Raw genomic sequence first — 18,640 nt, 5'->3', positions numbered from 1 at the left:
GCTTCACCTCCTGTGGAGCGACTCCCCTGCAGGTGGGGAGCAGAGGGCTCGAATGGGGATCCTTGTGCTGGTCCTTGCGCTTTGCGCCACATGCGCTTAACCCGCTGCGCTACCACCCAACTCCCGAAACTTTTAAGTCCAAAGTTCTAGTGACCGAGCCACCACCTGGGATGTTTCTCTATTTATTTTCCAAAAACAAATGATCACTAGAAACTTTTAAGCTACATATATGGTTTGCGGTCTTTTTCCACGAACAACACTGAGAGAGTCTATTCAGTGTTCAGTGGTGTGGGTATCTGGATGAATGCGTATGTGTGTGTGTCTCTGTGTTATTAAAGGCAACACGAAGGAAGCTAAGGAGTTGTCAGTAGGCCCATATGTGAAAGGCTAAGTCCATTCTACCTGACAAGTCAATGCAGTCAGTTGGGCAAAGCAGAACAGAAAATTCAAAGACCTAAGATGGCCAACAACCTGTTATAGTAGAATTTAAAATAAGAACAAGGGCTGGGCAGTGATGCACTCAGTTGAGTATACACATCACTATGTGGAAGGCCCAAGTTCACGTCCCCAGTACCAGCCTGCAAGGTGGAAGCTTCACTAGTGGCGAAACAATGCTGCAGGTTTCTCTTCATTCTCCCTCACTATTTCCCCTTCCCCTCTCAGCTTCTTTCTGAACAATCAAATAAAATCAATATTAAAAAAATATTAACAATGAAGACATTTCTTTGAATTTTCAGGTAGAAATTGACAACTGACAAAGGCTTCACATCCATCTCTTGAACTGCCGGATGAAAGAGATCATGCTGTTTGATCAAAGACTGAACCGAGGCTCCAAAAAGTTGCATTATAAATCTCAGGGTTCTTCCTCTACAATTGCAAAGTGTCTTGCAGCTAGGGAACCCGTGTCCCCTCTTCTCCCTAGCACCAGGCACAGAGCTCCGCACGTGGTCGGCGCTCAGAAAGTTGTGCGGAGCCCAGGAGCGTGGGAGCAGCAGAGGCAGGGGGCGCCCTCGAGCCCGCCCACCCGCTGGTCTCCGGGGCCCTCGCAGGATGTCAGGCCTGGGTGCGGCCCCTTCTGCCCCAAGCAGAGGCGCGCCCCGGCGAGAAGAAGGGGCGCGAGGAGCCCCACGATCTCCGCCCGCCCCGCTCCGCCCCTCCCCCGAGCCCAGGCGCGCCGGGTGCGGAACCAGGACACGACATCCTGTTTTTGGGGCCCGCGGCTCCGCCTGCGCCTCTGCTGATCTTGTCTTTCTTCGGGTGCTGACGCCAGCTCCCTTTCCCCTCAGTCTCCCCTCCCTCCCCAGGGGTCTGGGGCCTTCCCACAGCTAAATCACCCCCCACCCCAGCACTCCCCCGGGGCTCGGGGCCGGGGTGGGGACTGCCCCGGCCAGCCCTAATCGGGTCCCAGCCTAGGTCCTAGCTCGATCCCAGGAGTTTGGGGAGCACTCCAGGCCTGGGGGCGCCCGCCGGCCCGCAGCATCTTCCCGCGGGGGCGAAAGACCCGACGGATCCGAAGTCTAGCGCCCAGACGGAGGGCTGCCCTGGGGCGGGTGCGGCTTGACCTTCAGATCCGGCCGGGCCTGGGGTGAGGGGGCTGCCCAGAAGTGGGGCGAGGGTCGGAGCAGGTGGGGGGAGGCCGGGGGTACCGACCGCGGACTTCCTGGTAGCGCCCCGCCCCGGCCGGCCCCCGCGCCCCGCCCCGGCCGGCCGGCCCGCCCCCGCCACTTCCTCCGGCCTCCCGCTCTCACTTCCTTCTCTAGCCCCTAGCCGCTGCCGCCGCCCCCAGCTCCCCCGCCGCGGGGAGGGCTTCAGGTGAGGCCCGGGCGGGCCGGGGGCCCGGGGCCCGGGGCCGGGGGCCGGGGCTGGGGCGCGGCGGGTCGGGGCTGCGCGGGCGCCGGTCGGGGAGGGCGCGCGGGAGCTGCCCGACTGGCTCCGAGTTGGGCGGGCGCGGCCGGGCGGGGCGGGGAACGGGCCCCGGAACCGGCCGCCTCTCGGGGAGGGCGAGTGCCCCTGCCCGGCCTGGCTGCCCTGGCTCTCGGGACGCGCTGGGGAACCCTGAGATCCGGGTGTCCTGGAAGTGGAAGAGGCGGGATCGGGAACTCCAGAAGTGGGGGTGCTCCGAAGCGTGTGGGGCGAGGCGCCTGGGCGCTGGCGAGGGCGCTCCTGCTCCCTCAGTGGTGACATTTGTGGGGCTGGCGGGGGCGCCTCTGGAGCCCTGGACTGCAGAGAAAGAGCGTCCTCCCTGGGGCAGCGATGCTGTCTGAAGCCCAAGGGGGTTCTTTGGGTGCTTTTCTGTTGAGTTCCCATCCTCTTCCATCCCTAGAACCAAGCGACAAGTTACTTAGTGAACAAACTTCTGCCGGCGTCTAGCTGGCGTGTGCCAGGCCTCACTCACCCCTGGGGGGAGGGGAGGACGGGAGAGAGCACAGGTCGCAGTCTTGGGCTGTGAGATATGGAAGGGCTCACACCAGAACTGCTGTGATGCCATCTGACAAGATGGCATCACAGAGCAGGACTCCTTAGGAGTTGGGGGAAGTGAGGGATGGGAGACAGCAGAGGCTCTGACCTTTGGGTACGCTAGGGAGACATCTCCCGGTGCCTCCCTCCATTAGTTGCTGAATTCCACATTGTCATTCTCTCACCCTGCACCCACAAGCCGCCCTCATTCTTACCTTCTCTTTTCCCCAAGCACTATTATTCCTAGACCTTGACCTTTCACCAACCCCGCCCCTCTGTCCATCTCTGCCCCCTGAAACTTCCCTCGTCCCCTCCTCCCCCCTACACAGGCTTCCACCCCCTTCATTCCTCTGGACCCCTCTATGTCCCTTCCCTTTCTCCAGCTTTGGGTTGGGCGGGGGTCTCCTCTAGAAGACTTGGTGAGTGCAAGAGCCTTTTCAAACCTCTGTGTCTCAGAGCTGCTGCAGCCTCACAGTAACAGATGACTAAAGGACTAGAAACCCACTGGATGGGTGTGTGCGCGTGCGAGTGCCTGTGTGTCTCCATCTTTATCTCTTAGAGACAAAATAACTGCCTTCAGCCTTGAGAGGGCTCTGAGAGGGGAAGCCAGCAGAATGAAGGGCGCCTGCTGTGGGTGAGGCTGTGGTTAGGTGGGAGGAAGCAGTCTGCAGGGCTCGGGTAGGGTGACACAAGAATAAGAATGGCGAGAGAGAGGTCGTGGGAACACCAAATCACCGAGCCTCTTGATGCTCAATCAAGCATCCAAGCCTGGACACTGGGGGACAGACTGAGATTTCCTGCCTCCAGCCTGTTGTTCCAACATAGCTAACTGATGTGGGAGGGACAGGATTGGGGGGGGGGGGCTATAGCTGGTCTAACTTCAGCTTAACTAACTTTGTCTAGTTCCAAATTAGGGAAAGAAGGCTATGCCCCTTTTTCTTTGATACATTCTGGGTCTGCTACCCATGTCTCCTGGCTGCATCCAGGTCTGCCCAGGTTGAGTACCCACATTCCCTGGGCAGGAAGCCCTCTGGAGCTCTGTGCCTTCAGGCATTCTTCATGTTTCCCCTCTCAGCAGCACCTTACCCCCTTAAAGTCTAACTTAAGTCTAGCATGACTGTGGAAAGGTCTTGTCGGTCCCCGTTCTGGAACCTCTTCCTCTAATGGATGCATGTTGAAAGATCCTGCCTCTCTGCCTCCTTCAGTTGACTCTTATTTCTCTCCGCTGTGAGAAAAGAGAAGCGGAAGGCACGAGAAGGCTCCTTTTGGGGGGGGCATTCCCAAACACGCCTAGATTTAAGGACTTTCTTCTTTCTTAGAGCTGTCCCTTTACCATGAATTGTCCTTTTTTTTTTTTTTCCAGCATTACCCTTCCCCTCACCCCCTCTCTCTCCTACTCTTAACTGCTGGGAGGGACAGGAGATTTGACCCCAGGTGGAAATCCCAGAGAGTGAGATCTCTGGTCAGGGGAGGTTGTACACACAGGGGTTTGCCTAGCTTACAGATCAGAAAATGACCACCCTAGAGTCCTGACTGCCGTCCTGCCAAGTCAGACCATATACCAGTCAGGATTCTGCATAACTGAGAATCCACAGGGGTCTGAGGGTGAAGACAGAGGATGAATGAGACCAAGGCCTTCCCAGGCAACAGCTGGACCCACTGGAGGTTGGCACTAATTGCAACAAAGCCCTTGTTGGAAAAAATAGGAGAATGGGAGAGAGGGAAGTGAGCAAAGATCAAAGGGATGGGGAGTGGTGCTTACAGCCTAGGAGGCTACCTAGGAGTTGACTAAAGAAACAACAGCCAAGGCTGTGATTTGAAAAGAATTGGCCCTTGTGTGATGGTTGCAGACTCCTGGTAGGCACCTGGAACGGGGAGAGTTGTTTCTGGGGAAATAGAAAGGCGAGTGAGAGGGTTGGTGTGAGCCGTCAACGAGGTCAGGAGCTTGGAGCTCTGAGAGGTAGTGGCTTTGGTAAGATGGTTGTGGAGATATTTGAATGGTGGTGGCCAAGCAGCCAGGGAAGAGTTGGGGGCCTGAGCTCATACCCTTCCCTCCACGTTCAGTGTAGACCCACTAGTGGTGAAATGTGGAGGGGGTCAGTGAGCAGGGAAACCAAAGACAAAGCCCCGGCCACCTCCCTAGAACAGATTGGTTTTCCTGTCCAGGGCCCGGCTTCCTCTTTTGTCTTCATGTCATGGGGGGAGGGCATGTCCTCAAGAGTTGCAGACCAGAGGAGCTCCTTATGCGGGTGGGGCTGGTCACTGCCTGTCCAGTACTATCCATCCTCGCTCCTGGGCACCCTAGGCTGAGCTGGCTCTAAGAGCCTGGGAACGGAGGTTGCCCTGGTCCCAGTGGATGAACAACTATGGCAGGGTCATCCTGAGCCTACCATAGATAGGGTGAGAGTGGTGGGCCCACTGCCCAGCCAAAGTAGCAGTCCTCTTCTCTTTGTGAAAGTGACCTCCACTGGGAGGCTAGGAGACCCAGGCTGGTGTCTTGGACTGGCTTTCACCTCTGTGTATAGCTCTGGCCAGCTTGTATTACAGGGTTGCCTCAGGATCCCACAAAGTACATAATACTACTGACACCAATGAATCTCCCCCCCAGAGGCTCCTGGGAGCAGCACTTCCACCCATTGTGGGCCCTCCTGTGTCACACCAGCCTTGAATCCTCAGGCCTGAGTGGGCTCTTAGTGTGTGTCTAGGCTCAGGACCCAGCCCCTTGCCCTGGCACCCAAGACTTATTGCAGGCTGAGGAAGACAAGAGGTCAGCAAGGTGAGGGAGTGATGCCCATGCCGACTCCAGCTCTGCCCTCTCTGAAGGCGGAAAATCCACGCCTGCTGGGATTTCCTCACCAGTGTTTCTTTCCCCCTGTGGAAACCCCCTCATGCCTGAGGTGGGACTGGAGGACACGGTGGCCCTGGGACTCTGGGGGCATTTTTAGGTAGATGGGGAGGGCAGGATCAGGAGAAGGGAACTTGAGCACAGCCTCGTGTGAACAGAGCAGAGGCAAAGGAAGTGCCCCTTCACAGGCCCACAGAGCCGCAGGAGGAAGCCAGCCTCCCTGTGTGTGGTGGGGGAAAGGGCGGCCTCCAGCCTCCCCCAGGACCCCCACCAGGGCCCAGAGGCACTTTCTGCATGTCCCTCCTTTGCTGGGATGATGTAGAAGGATGGAAGTGTACTGGGAGAGAATGAAAGGATTCACACCCTCTGCCTCCTTCCTAGCACAGCCAGCTCATGCTGCAAGCAGGCTTCTTCCCAGGTGGGGAACTGGAAGGCTCTGGAGTGTGGTTTTGGTGGTGGTTGTTGATAATGATGCTAAGGCTGGGAACCAGGCTCTCTTGGGTTCTGTCCCTGCTGATGGGGAGAAAGGGAAGAAAGAGCGATAGACTCAGCCCTTGGCCTGGTCCCAGCCCCATACTGACCTCATGTCTCCCCAAGCTTCCTCCTCCCAGTCCAGCTGCAGCCAGCTGCAGCCCTTTGGAGCCTCTTTTTGCCACCTCTTCTCCACCTCTCCCTTCTAAACAAACAAACAAACAAACACAGACAGACTTGAAGAAAAACACTCCCCTTTGCAGCTCTCCCTGACCAAGGGGTCTTTAGACAGTCCGAGCCTTTAGCCTGGCAAGACCGTAGGACCACTTTACCGACCCATCATCCCCATCGTCTGAGTCTCCTCTCACCCTTCCATTTGAAGCCAGGATAATACAGCTTGTATGAGCATTATTCTAAATTGTGCTCCCTGGGGAGAGAGGAAGTTGGTGGCGCTTGTTCTGTGTGTCCTGGGCATAAAGATTCTTCCTTATTCCCAGCACCACCCTGAGAGTTGATGGGGAAGGAAGCTTGTGTCCTTCTGTAGTTTTCCTTTTTTTTTTTCTCTCTCTCTCTTTTTTTTTTTTTTTTTGCCTCTAGGGTTATTGCTGGGGCTTGGTGCAGTGCCTGTACCACAAATCCACTGCTCCTGGAGGCCATTTTTCCCATTTTGTTGTCCTTGTTGTTGTCTCTGTTGTTATTATGATTACTATTGTCATTGCTGTTGTTGTTGGACAGGACAGAGAAATTGAGAGAGGAGGGGAGATGGGGAGAGAAAGACAGACACCTGCAGACCTGCTTCACCGCTTGTGGGGAGCCAGGGGCTCGAATCGGGTTCCCTACACAGTGCTAAACCCACTGTGCTATCGCCCTACCCCCTCCTTCTGCAGTTTTTACTCAGCATCTTCAGGGCTGGGAATAAGCAGGACAGATGTCTCCTCCTTCTCTGCCCCCAGTAAGGCAACCAGCTAGTTGAACGTGGTGCACAGTGAAGACTGTGCTGGGAAGGGCAAGGCAGGGCAGGGGAGAGGGTAGTTACAATACAGACTGGAGAAGCCGGGGAAGGGGGGTGTGCAGTGTGGCCAGGAAAACTTGAAGGCCGTGAGCAAAATGTCAGAAAGGGGAACTCATACAGAGACACAAAGGGCTGGTGGATTAATTCAGTTAATGTGCTGACAGCCCTTGTGCTGTTCTCAGCCTAGGGAGACAGGCCAACCAGGACCTTGCCCTCAAGGCCCTCCCAGTCTAGCAACAGAGATAAGAATCTGTTCAAGCTCCATGGCATCTCACAGGCAAGATGGAGTGTGCCGGGGAGCAGAACTGCGACTTGCGACCAGACTTTGGATGAGATAAGTCACTCAGCACCTGGGTGATTTTTCACCATTTTGTTGAAGAAGGTGCCAGTGGTGCTTGGGTCTGGAGGCACCTGAGGGTTCTCAAGGCAGTTGGATCTTTCTGAGCTGCCAGGCAAGGATTGGAAGATGGAAGCAGGGAGAGATGCTGGCTTCCCATGGGGACAGCAAATCTTTCAGTTTGCTGTGTCTGGGAGAAGAGAATGTGAAGGATGCTTGAGTGTGTACAGGGTGTGCAGCCAGAGCCTGGAGACAGAATGAGCAGAGAGAGATTCTATCAATGGTTAGGATGTGTTTGGGGGCAGGGCCACAGAAGAAGAGCCCTGTATCGGAGGCAGATTAGAAGGTTGAGTTCCTACTGCCTCCACAAGCTTTTTTTTTTCTTTTAATATTTTATTTATTTTAAGGAGAGAAGTGCAGAAGGAGAGCGAGAGAAAGAGAAACAGACCAGCGCACTGCTTAGCTGGGGTTTACAGTGGTGTTGGGGAGTGAACTGGGGTCTCAGAGTCTCAGACATGAAAATCTTTGTACCTAAGCATTATGCTCTCTCCCCAGCCCCCCAAACCAGCCCCCTCCTCCAGCTCTTAGGGTTCATCCCTCCCCTCCCCCACTCCCAGTTAGGACACTTCCCCTGTTATAACGGCCACAGAGATCTGGCTATCAGGCAATCCACTGCTTCCTTTCCCTCCCCCCTATGTGCCTTCCTGGACCACACCCCAAGACCAGGCTCCCTCTGGAGGTGTAAGCTGGACTCCAGAGACCACACTCACACAGCTGTAACCCCCATCATCTGTTCCTGCTGGAGCCAGGTCAAGCTGGTAACAAGAGTTTTGCCTACCCAGTCGAAACTTTTTCTTACTTTTTGTAAGATTGATTGATTTGTGAGGGAAACCAGAGCATCACTCCCGTACTTGGCAATACTGGGGGGTTGAACACAAGGCCTCCTGCTTAAGATTTCAACACCTGGGGGTTGGGTTGGGCGGTAGCACAGCGGGTTAAGCACACATGGTGCAAGGCACAAGGACAGGTGTAAGGATCCCAGTTCAAGCCCCAGTCTCCCTACATGCAGGAGGGTTGCTTCATGGGCAGTGAAGGAGGTTTACGGGTGTCTTTCTCCCTCTCTGTCTCCACTCCTCTCTCGATTTCTCTCTGTTCTATCCAACAACAACTGCAATGACAACAGTAATAATGACAATTACAAGGGCAACAAAATGGGGGAAATGGCCTCCAGGAGCAGTGGATTCATAGTGCAGGCACCAAGCCCCAGCGATAACCTTAGGGGGAAAAAAAAAAAAGAGTCCAATGCTTTTATCCACTGCAATCCCAGTCAAATCTTAGTCTGCTGTTCATATTGGTGAGGGCATTAGCCCAGTTGAGAGCTTCTGAGCCCTCTGCCCAGATGTCAGTAGTGGGAACAGAAACAAGAGAGTCAGAGGCTGTGTCTGCATACTCCTGTCTGCCCAACCCTCTGCCAGCTTTCCTCGAAGCTCTAGCACTGGGGCCCAGGATACGCCAGCCAGCCAGAGACTGGGGTGGTTATTGGAGAAGAACCTCGTAGAGGCAGGAGCAATGCTGACTTAATGACTGGGGCCACTGAATACCCCTCTGGAGCACAGAGCTGGACACTTATGCTTACGAGGTACCTACAATGTCCACATACTTTGCATATTAACACAGTCCTTATAACAATAGTTGGTACTAAGACTTAGCACAGAAGTGGCAGAACTAGGATTCAGATACAAGTCTGTCTGACTCCAAAACCCCTACCAGATTATGAAGAACTCTGTACACCAAAATGAGGAACTAAGCATGGCCTGAATTAAATTAGGAGAAAGAACAGGTCATTGTAATTCAGTAGCATTTATTTACTAGACAAACTTTTTTAAAAAATATTTTATTTATTTATTTATTCCCTTTTGTTGCCCTTGTTGTTTTATTGTTGTAGTTAATATTGTTGTCGTCATTGTTGGATAGGACAGAGAGAAATGGAGAGAGGAGGGGAAGACAGAAAGGGGGAGAGAAAGATAAACACCTGCAGACCTGCTTCACTGCTTGTGAAGCGACTCCTCTGCAGATGGGGAGCCGGGGCTCGAACCAGGATCCTTACACCAGTCCTGGTGCTTTGCGCCACCTGCGCTTAACCCGCTGCACTACAGCCGGACTCCCACTTTTTTTTTTTAAGACAATATCTCACCTGTTGAATAAGTCACAGTTGAGCTGTTGTCCTTGTTTTTCCTCCTGCAGCATGGGCTGTCCCTTCCCTGTATACGGACTGTCCCCTCTACCACTGTCACATGGGGGAGCCACTGCCTTTAAACATCTGCCCATCTTAAATGACTGGGGATTCACTCCACCCAGATCAGGCCATGGGGTTTCTGGGAAAACACTAGTGCTTGTGCTGACGGAGAGGGTGTGTGGACTAGCTCTAAGTAGGGAGAACTGTGCCACCACTCAAGACACCTGCCTCTGGGGGCAAAAGACTTTGATCTTGTCACCTGCTTTGTGAACAGCACTTCTCTGTCCACTAAGTACATTCAGTGTGTACCCAGGATCCTCCCTGCTGCTCTCTCAGAGAAGAAGGATGAGTATTATCTCTCTTTTTTTTTTTGCCTCCAGTGTTATTGCTGGGGCTCGGTGCCTGCACTACGAATCCACTGCTCCTGGAGGCTATTTTTTCCCTTTTGTTGCCCTTGTCATTTATCATTGTTGTTGCTATTATTATTGCTGTTATTACTGTCATTGTTGTTGGATGGGACAGAGAGAAATGGAGAGAGGAGGGGAAGACAGAGAGGGGAGAGAAAGACAGACACCTGCAGACCTGCTTCACCTCCTGTGAAGCGACCCCCCTGCAGGTAGGGAGCTGGGGGCTCAAACCTGGATCATTACACCCACCAGTCCTTGCACATTGTGCCACCTACGCTTAATGTGCTGCACTACTGCCCAGCCCCCTATCATCACTCTTCTTGTGCAGATGAAAGAAATTGAGGTTCCAGGAAGGGAGTGACTGATTTGGTCACAAAATTCCAGTGGCAAGGAGTAACTTGAAGGCTATATAATGTGTTAAAGCAAAGGCCAGACTTTGGGCTAGAAGATTGGGGTGTGTGTGTGTGTGTGTGTGTGTGTGTGTGTCTGTCTGTCTGCATCTTCCTTCTGGCTTCCATTCCACCTAGCTTTGTGGTTTTGGTTTACTGCAACAGCACTGCATTTGTTTCCTCATATGTAAATAGAAAGACATCAACAAGTTATTACGAGAATCAAGTGACACAACACCACATGATCTATCAAAGCATTGTACTCTCTAAGGGCTTTTGTATCAAGCACTTGAGCCCCAGAGGTCAGAGTCCAGTGTCCAGCGCTCTTCGCCTTGTCCCATGCTACCCCTGCCTTGCTTCTGGGCAACTTCACGGGCGAAAGGAGCCTTTTCCGGTGTCGGTCCCTGTTCCTTTGCCAGCCCGGAAGCTCCCTTCTCCTTTGAGGGAAGATTTACAGATTGCTGGTTGATAACCCCTCCCTAGAGAGCTGCTAGAGCCATCTATGCTTCTATCTTCTGGGCCTGGTGACTGCAGGCCTCCTGCTGGGGACAGTGTTGGGCCCCATGGGGGACAGTTCTACTGCTCTGCTCTGTGGAGGCTGGAGAATTAGAAGCCCTTAAAATACCAGGGTCGCCCAGATAACCCAGTGAACTCAAGTGATGATGGCACCATCTCTTCTCCCAAGGAAGGAGCCACAGAATCCTGAGGAGAATATGCCCTAACTTGCCCCAGTATGTCCAACCTTTGTGCATTTGTTGACTCATTCACCCCACCCTGCATCCCTACCATCCTAGCCTCTGATGCTCTAATGTCTCCCCCACCTAGTCCCTTGCCATCGGCACTCCTCTTTCTGTCTCAGGGACTGAGAAACTGAGAGCCGAAGTCGGTAAATGCCTCATGCTTGGTGGCAGTGAGTCAACAACAGGGCCGAGTTAGGCTGAAACTTAAGTGAGGTCTCTTGAATTCCAGTCTTAAGTTCTCTCCCTTGTCCTAAAGGGCCCTTATTTCCTCCCTGACCCATTCCTCCAGGCTCTCTACCCACTCTCCTGAGGTTGAAAATACACTTGTTCATCAAATCAGATGAAAATATTTCTGAATGCAAACCAGAGGCGGGGGGGAGGCAATTTCACAAAGTAAAACCATTTCCTTCCCAGTTGGTCAGAGAGGGGGGTAGTTGGGACCAAACTCTAGTCCCACATGACCAGAGTTCCTGCTCTGGTTCCTGATAGGGGAATTACTCACCCCACCCAGACAATGATTTTTTTTTTTAAAGGTTTATTTATGGGAGTTGGGTGATAACGCAGCGGGTTAAGCGCACGTGGAGCAAAGCACAAGGTACAGCCGTAAGGATGCTGGTTCAAGTCCCCGGCTCCCCACCTGCAGGGGAATCGCTTCACAAGCAGTGAAGCAAGTCGGCAGGTGCCTCTCTGTCTTTTTTAATGACATCATTAACAACAATAATAACTACAACAATAAAACAACAAGGGCAACACAAGGGAATAAATATTTTTTTTTAATTTTATTTATAAGAAAGATAGAAGGAGAGAGAAAGAACCAGACATCACTCTGACACATGTGCTGCCGGGGATCAAACTCTGGACCTCATGCTTGAGAGTCCAAAGCCTTATCACTGCGCCACCTCCCAGACCACAAATAAATATATTTTTAAAAATTTATTTATTTATTTATTTATTTATTCATGAGAAAGATAGGAGAGAGAGAGAGAACCAGACATCACTCTGGTACATGTGCTTCCGGGGATTGAACTCAGGACCTCATGCTTGAGAGTCCAGTGCTTTATCCACTGTGCCACCTCCCGGACCACACAAATAAATATTTTTTTAAAAAGGTTTGAGAGAAAAAGAGAAGCAGAACATCACTGGAGCATATGCACTGCCAAGGATTAAACTCAGGATTCCAGGTTTAGACATCCAACACTCCATCTACTGAGCCACCTTCCAGACTGTACAATTTACCTGGAGCACTGCTGCTTCACCATTCAGGAAGCTTTCCCCCTGCATGTGGGAACTGGGAGGCATGAACCCGGATTCTTTTTTTTATTTTATTTTTTTACATTTATTTATTTATTTATTTTCCCTTTTGTTGCCCTTGTTTATCGTTGTTGTTGTTATTGCTGTCATTGTTGTTGGATAGGACAGAGAGAAATGGAGAGAGGAGGGGAAGACAGAGAGGGGGTGAATAAGAGAGACACCTGCAGACCTGCTTCACCGCTTGTGAAGAGACTCCCCTGCAGGTGGGGAGCCGGGGGCTCGAACCGGGATCCTTATGACTGTCCTGGCACTTTGCGCCATCTGCACTTAACCCGCTGCACTACCGCCTGACTCCCAATATTTTTTTTATGGATATTGATTTCATATGAGATTGAGAATTTCACATGAGAAGGGATCCAGAGAACTATTCTTGTACAGGTGTCATTAGGCACTGAACTCAGGGCCTCTTGCATTCATGTCTTATGCTTTCCAACTTAGCTACATATATATATATATATATATATATATATATATATTTTAATTTTTACTGTATTTATTGTCTAGAGACTGTCAGAAATCGAGAGGGAAAGTGGTGATAGAGAGAGAGAGAGAGAGAGAGACACCTGCAGCATTCCTTCACCACTTGCAAAGCTCTCCCCCTGCATGGGGGGAAACCGGGGGCTTGAACCTGGGTCCTTGCACATTCTAACATGCGTGCTCGACCAGTGCACCACCTCCTGAGCCCACTAAGCTACTTTTCTGACTATCCAATATTGATTTTTGAGGCTTTTTTCTTCTCTAAACAGAATATTTACTAATTCATGGGAGTGGGGTAAGTAGAGCGTCATCCTGGTAGGTGTTTCATTGGAGATCAAACTTGATACCTCATGCTCAGAAGTCCAGTGCTCAGGCTGGAGAGATGGCATAATGGTTCTGCCAAAGACTTTCATGCCTGAGGCTCTGAGATCCCAGGTAATCTCCAGCACCACCATAAGCCAGTGCTGAGCAGTGCTCTGGTCTTTCTCTGTATTTTTCTTTCTTTCTTTCTTTTTTTTTTTTTTTTTATATTTATTTATCCCCTTTTGTTGCCCTAGTTTGTTTTTTTCTGTTGTTGTTATTGATGTTATTCTGTTGTTGGATAGTATGGAGAGAGGAGAAGAAAGAGAGGGGGGAGAGAAAGATAGACACCTGCAGACCTGCTTCACCGCCTGTGAAGCAACCCCACTGCAGGTGGGGAGCCAGGGGCTCCAACCGGGATCCTTATGCCAGTTCTTGTGCTTTGCGCCACCTGCACTTAACCCGCTGCACTACCGCCCGACTCCCCTGTAGCTTTCTTTCTATATATGCCTCTCACTAGAATAAAATCTTTAAAAGAAAATTCAGTGCTCTAGCTACTGTGTTCCCTCCCATGCCAGGATATTTGAGGCTGTTGAACCAGCAGTAGATTGATCAGGCTTACCAGTTAGGGGACTTGAGGCTAGGGTGCACCCTTACATTGTGTAAAGTGAAATGGAGGGGCGGGGGGAGATAGCATAATGGTTATGCAAAAAGCCTCTCTTGCCTGAGGCTCTGAAGTCCCAGGTTCAATTCCCTGCACCACCATAAGCCAGGGCTGAGTGGTGCTCTGGTAAAAAAAAAAAAAAAAAGTGAAATGGAGAAGATACCAGTGCATAATGAGAACGAGGGACACTTAGCAATCTGGTGTGTTGAAAACAGGGCTTTTCCCTCAGGGTGCAGAGATCCCATTGTGGGAGAGAGTGGGGGTGGGGGGAGGAAGTCACCAGTGAAAAGAGGACCCTTAACCACAGCAATATAAGTAATTGAAGGGTTTCCGGAAGCTCTGTTTCTTGAACTCAGCAAAGCAGTTCCTTTCCCTGTGTCCCCGTGAGCTGCAGAGAGGCACCAAGTGCTGGCTGAAGCTGGGACTTCTGCTCTCCTTCCACTAGGCCCCGGCACTATGAATCTATTTCTTTTCTTTTTCTTTTTTTTTTTTTTGGGGGGGGTATAGGACAGAGAGAAATTGAGAAGGGAGAGGGAGCTAGAGAGGGAGAGAGGAAGATAGACACCTGCAGACCTGCTTCTCTGCTTGTGGAGCTTTCCCCCCGAAGGCAGGCAAGTATTTATGATGATTATTTCTAGCAGTAGACCCAGCAGTGCATATGGAGTACTGAGACTGAGTACTGGAACTCAAGCATGGAAGTCTTGTCATCTAGCCACTGAGTCACCTTCTGCACCACTCAGTAACAGCGCTTTAATGGCATTGTGCTCTTTACTCAAGTCTAAAAAGTCTTAAAAACATTTTTAAAGGTGTATTTATTTATTTATTTATTTATGAGAGGAGAGAGAGAAAACCCGAGCATCATCACTCTGGTATGTGTGAGACTGGAGCTTGAACTAGGGGCCTAAACGCTTGATAGTCCAGTGCCTTATCTACTGTGCCAGCTCTCTCTCTGGACCTTGAGCCATTGAACTTTTTTTTAATTTTTTTAATTATCTTTATATATTGATTGGATAGAGACAGCCAGAAATCAAGAGGGAAGGGGGTAACATTTCTTTATTGGGGGAATTAATGATTTATAGTTGACAGTAAAATACAAAAGTTTGTACATGGGTAACATTTCTCATTTCTACATAACAATTCAGCCCCCACTAGGCCCTCCTTTGCCAGCATGTTCAGGACTTGAGCCTCCCCCCCCACCTCAGTCTTTTACTTTGGTGCAGTACACCAACTCCAATCCAAGTTCTGCTTTGTGTTTTCCCTTTTGTTCTTGTTTTTCAACTTCTGCCTATGAGTAAGATCATCCCATAATCATCTTTCTCTTTCTGACATCTCACTTAGCATGATTTCTTCAAGCTCCATCCAAGATGAGGTGAAGAAAATGAATTCACCATTTTTAAAAATATTTATTTATTCCATTTTGTTGCCCTTGTTTATCATTGTTGTTGTTGTTATTGATGTCATCATTGTTGGATAGGACAGAGAAATGGAGAGAGGAGGGGAAGACAGAGGGGGAGAGAAAGACAGACACCTGCAGACCTGCTTCACCGCCTGTGAATCAACTCCTCTGCAGGTGGGGAGCTGGGGGACTCGAACCGGGATCCTTTCGCCGGTCCTTGCACTTTGTGCCACCTGCACTTAACCCGCTGCGCTACCACCCCGAATTCCCCATTTTTCATAACTGAGTAGTATTCCATTGTGTGTGTATAGACCACAACTTTCTCAGCCACTCGTCTGTTGTTGGGACGCCTGAGTTGCTTCCAGATTTTGTCTATTACAAATGATGCTGCTAGGAACATAGGTAAACACAGATCTTTTCAGATGGGTGTGTTTGGTTCCTTAGGCACCTGGACCCTTTTTTATTTTTTAACTTTATTTATTAATCACTGGATAGAGACAGAGAGATTGAGAGGGGTGGAGAGATAGAGGAGAGAGACAGCTCCACTTAACTATTTCTGGAGCTTTCCCGCTGCAGGTGGGGACCAAGGGCTTGAACCTCAGTTACTGTGTGCACTCAACCAGGTACGCCACCACCTGGACCTTCCCCCGCCCTTTTTTTCCCCTAGAGGGTTATTGCTGGAGCTTGGTGCTAGCACTACAAATCCATTGCTCCTGGTGGCTATTTTTCCCATTTTATTGGATAGGACAGAGAAGAACTGAGAAGGGAAGGGGAGATAGAGATGGAGAGAAAAAGATAAGAAACCTGGAGATCTGCTTTACCACTTATGAAGCTCTTCCCCCCTGCAGGTGAGAAGCTGGGGGCTTGAACCCAGGTCCTTGCTTGGGTCCTTGTGCTTTGTACTATGTGTGCTAAATCGAGTGCACCACCCCCAAACTCCCTCCCCTGACATTGAAATTCTTTAAAGGCACATGCTGTGGTCTCAGGAAAATGACAGAAGACTGAGGAGAGATGAAGTTTTTTCCTTTTGCTCTTAATGTTCACCCATCTTGGTTGGTATTGGACAGTCCGCCTCATTCACTTCATACCCAGATTCCAGGCCAAACCCCAGCCAGATGGGGTTATCATGCTTACAAGAACAAGGGGGTATGTTACCCCTCCGTTCCCTATCCCAGAGTACCCTGAATTGGTTTCCCATCCTAGTACAAACCAGCCCAACCCTGCGTAGCTTCTGAGATCGGACAAGGTCAGACATATTCAGGGTGTTATGGCCATAGACAGTATCCTGAATTGGAATAAGGCAGCTCTCTAGAGAATTAGCCTCCTGACTTAGCAGTCTGCTCATTATGCTACTTGGTTTGCGCTCCATGGCCAAGATGTGATTTATAGCTAAAACAGCAGGACACTGGGCAGAATGGACCTTGAGTTAAGAGAAGTTCCATACCTCGGGGATGGGTGGTGGTGCACACAGTTACAGTTGCAATGTTACAGTGTTTTAGGACCCAAGTTCAAGCCCCCTGTCCTCACCTTCAGGGGAGAAGCTTCCTGTCTATCTCCCCCTTCCCTCTCTCAGCTTCTCTCTATCCAAAATAAACATATATTTTTAAAAGGCCCCACTCCAGGTGGCATCTCAGTGACTAGACAGGTGCCCTGTGCCAGAACTTCCTGGTTGACTCCAAGTCATATCTGACAGACAGCCTTGTAGATCTCTATCTGTATACCTTCCTAAACGTTTCGCAGGTAATAGCATTATCCTCTCAACAACTTGTTGAAATAGGACACACACACACACACACACACACACACCCCTCTCCACCCATCCATTTTACAAGTGAAAACCAAGACACAGAGAGGGTAAGGAATTTGTCGGGGCCATGCCCAGGGGTCAGCAGAACCTCAGACAGTCTAGTGCATGAGTCTACGCACTTCATATGATCTGTTGCACATTATAGTGAGTGCTACACCCTTTGCTCAGTCCCAGGGCCTTTCTTTCTTTCTTTGTTAAGGATTTATTTATTTATGAGAAAGATAGGAGGTGGGAGAGAAAGAACCAGACATCTCTCTGGTACATGTGCTGCTGGGGATTGAACTCAGGACCTCATGCTTAAGAGTCCAGTGCTTTATCCACTGCGCCACCTCCCGGACCTTTCTCGGGTGTGTGTCTAATGGGCCTGCAGAGAACAGAAGCAGTTCCCCTCTGCATGCCCCCACTCTTTCTCCCCTGGGATAGAGGTCTCCCTAACCAAGAGTGTCTGGCTCTCATCTGTCCATAGGTCACTGCATCCAGAGGGGCCCAGCAGGGGAAGGAGGCGTGGCCTCCACTGCAGCAGCTGCACCCACCATGCAGAGTATCAAGTGCGTGGTTGTGGGAGATGGGGCCGTGGGCAAGACGTGCCTGCTCATCTGCTACACGACTAACGCCTTCCCTAAGGAGTACATCCCCACGGTGTTTGACAATTACAGCGCCCAGAGTGCAGTGGACGGGCGCACAGTGAACCTGAACCTGTGGGACACAGCGGGCCAAGAGGAGTACGACCGTCTGCGCACACTCTCCTACCCTCAGACCAACGTCTTTGTCATCTGTTTCTCCATCGCCAGCCCGCCCTCCTATGAGAATGTGCGGCACAAGTGGCACCCAGAGGTGTGCCACCACTGCCCTGACGTGCCCATCCTCCTGGTAGGCACCAAGAAGGACCTGAGAGCCCAGCCCGACACCCTCCGGCGCCTCAAGGAGCAGGGCCAAGCACCCATCACCCCGCAGCAGGGCCAGGCGCTGGCCAAGCAGATCCATGCGGTGCGCTACCTCGAATGCTCGGCCCTGCAGCAGGACGGCGTCAAGGAAGTGTTCGCTGAGGCTGTGCGGGCCGTGCTCAACCCCACGCCGGTCAAGCGCGGGCGGTCCTGTGTCCTCTTGTGACCCTTGCACCCAGCTTGGAGGCTGTCCTTCCCCCTCCTCCCCCCACCATTTGTGCCTTGGCGCCTCATCTGCCCCCAGCTGTGCCTTAAGGACTAATTTGGCATCCCTTGCCAGGGGGCTCCCTGAATGCCTATCTCTCCATTAGGAGGCCCATCAGGAAAGCGGTTCTGGGCCCTACCCACTTTTACTTGGGAACACCAGGTATTCTAGAGCTCACCCAGGCCAAAGTTGGACCCCTGCCCATTCTCCCCTACTGACCTAGCTTTCCACACAGATGTTGCTTGCCCGATGTGGTGCCTTCTGTCAGGTTAGGAGCGCCTAGCTATCCTTAACCTCGCTGCTCTTTGAATTTAACCTCCCCCCCGCCCCCAGATGCTCTTGCCCATTCCTCAAAAGAGCCATGGAATCCTGAGACGAATGTGCCCTAACCTGCTCCCATGTGCCCAGGCCTTATGCATCCGCTGACTGATTCAGCCTCCCCCCCCCCCAGGCTCGTGGGGACCATTCCTACCCCCATCAGCATCAATAAAACCTCCTGTCTCCAGTGGCCCTGGCTCCTCCTTGTGTGCTGAGCATTGGGGGCTGGGTAGGGGATGGACATGGACTAGGGTTCCCCAGAGACTGGGAGCCTTTTGTTCTGTATAAGAGGGGACCAGAGACAATAGACTTCATTGTGATCCC

General features: G+C 51.4%; 1 protein-coding gene across 1 annotated transcript; it reads left to right on the top strand.

Annotated features, from left to right (window-relative positions):
• Nucleotides 1-1,615: 1,615 nt before the first annotated feature.
• On the top strand, nucleotides 1,616-18,506 carry RHOG (ras homolog family member G). The gene is made up of 2 exons (XM_060176928.1): nucleotides 1,616-1,812; nucleotides 17,316-18,506. Exon 2 carries the CDS (start codon nucleotides 17,384-17,386, stop codon nucleotides 17,957-17,959), a length of 576 nt encoding a protein of 191 aa, XP_060032911.1. The 5' UTR covers nucleotides 1,616-1,812; nucleotides 17,316-17,383; the 3' UTR covers nucleotides 17,960-18,506.
• Nucleotides 18,507-18,640: the final 134 nt, after the last annotated feature.

Source organism: Erinaceus europaeus, chromosome 17, assembly GCF_950295315.1.
Source record: "Erinaceus europaeus chromosome 17, mEriEur2.1, whole genome shotgun sequence".
NCBI lineage: Eukaryota > Metazoa > Chordata > Mammalia > Eulipotyphla > Erinaceidae > Erinaceus > Erinaceus europaeus.
The sequence above is the reverse complement of the archived record's forward strand: the minus strand, read 5'-3'. Positions and strand labels throughout refer to the sequence as shown.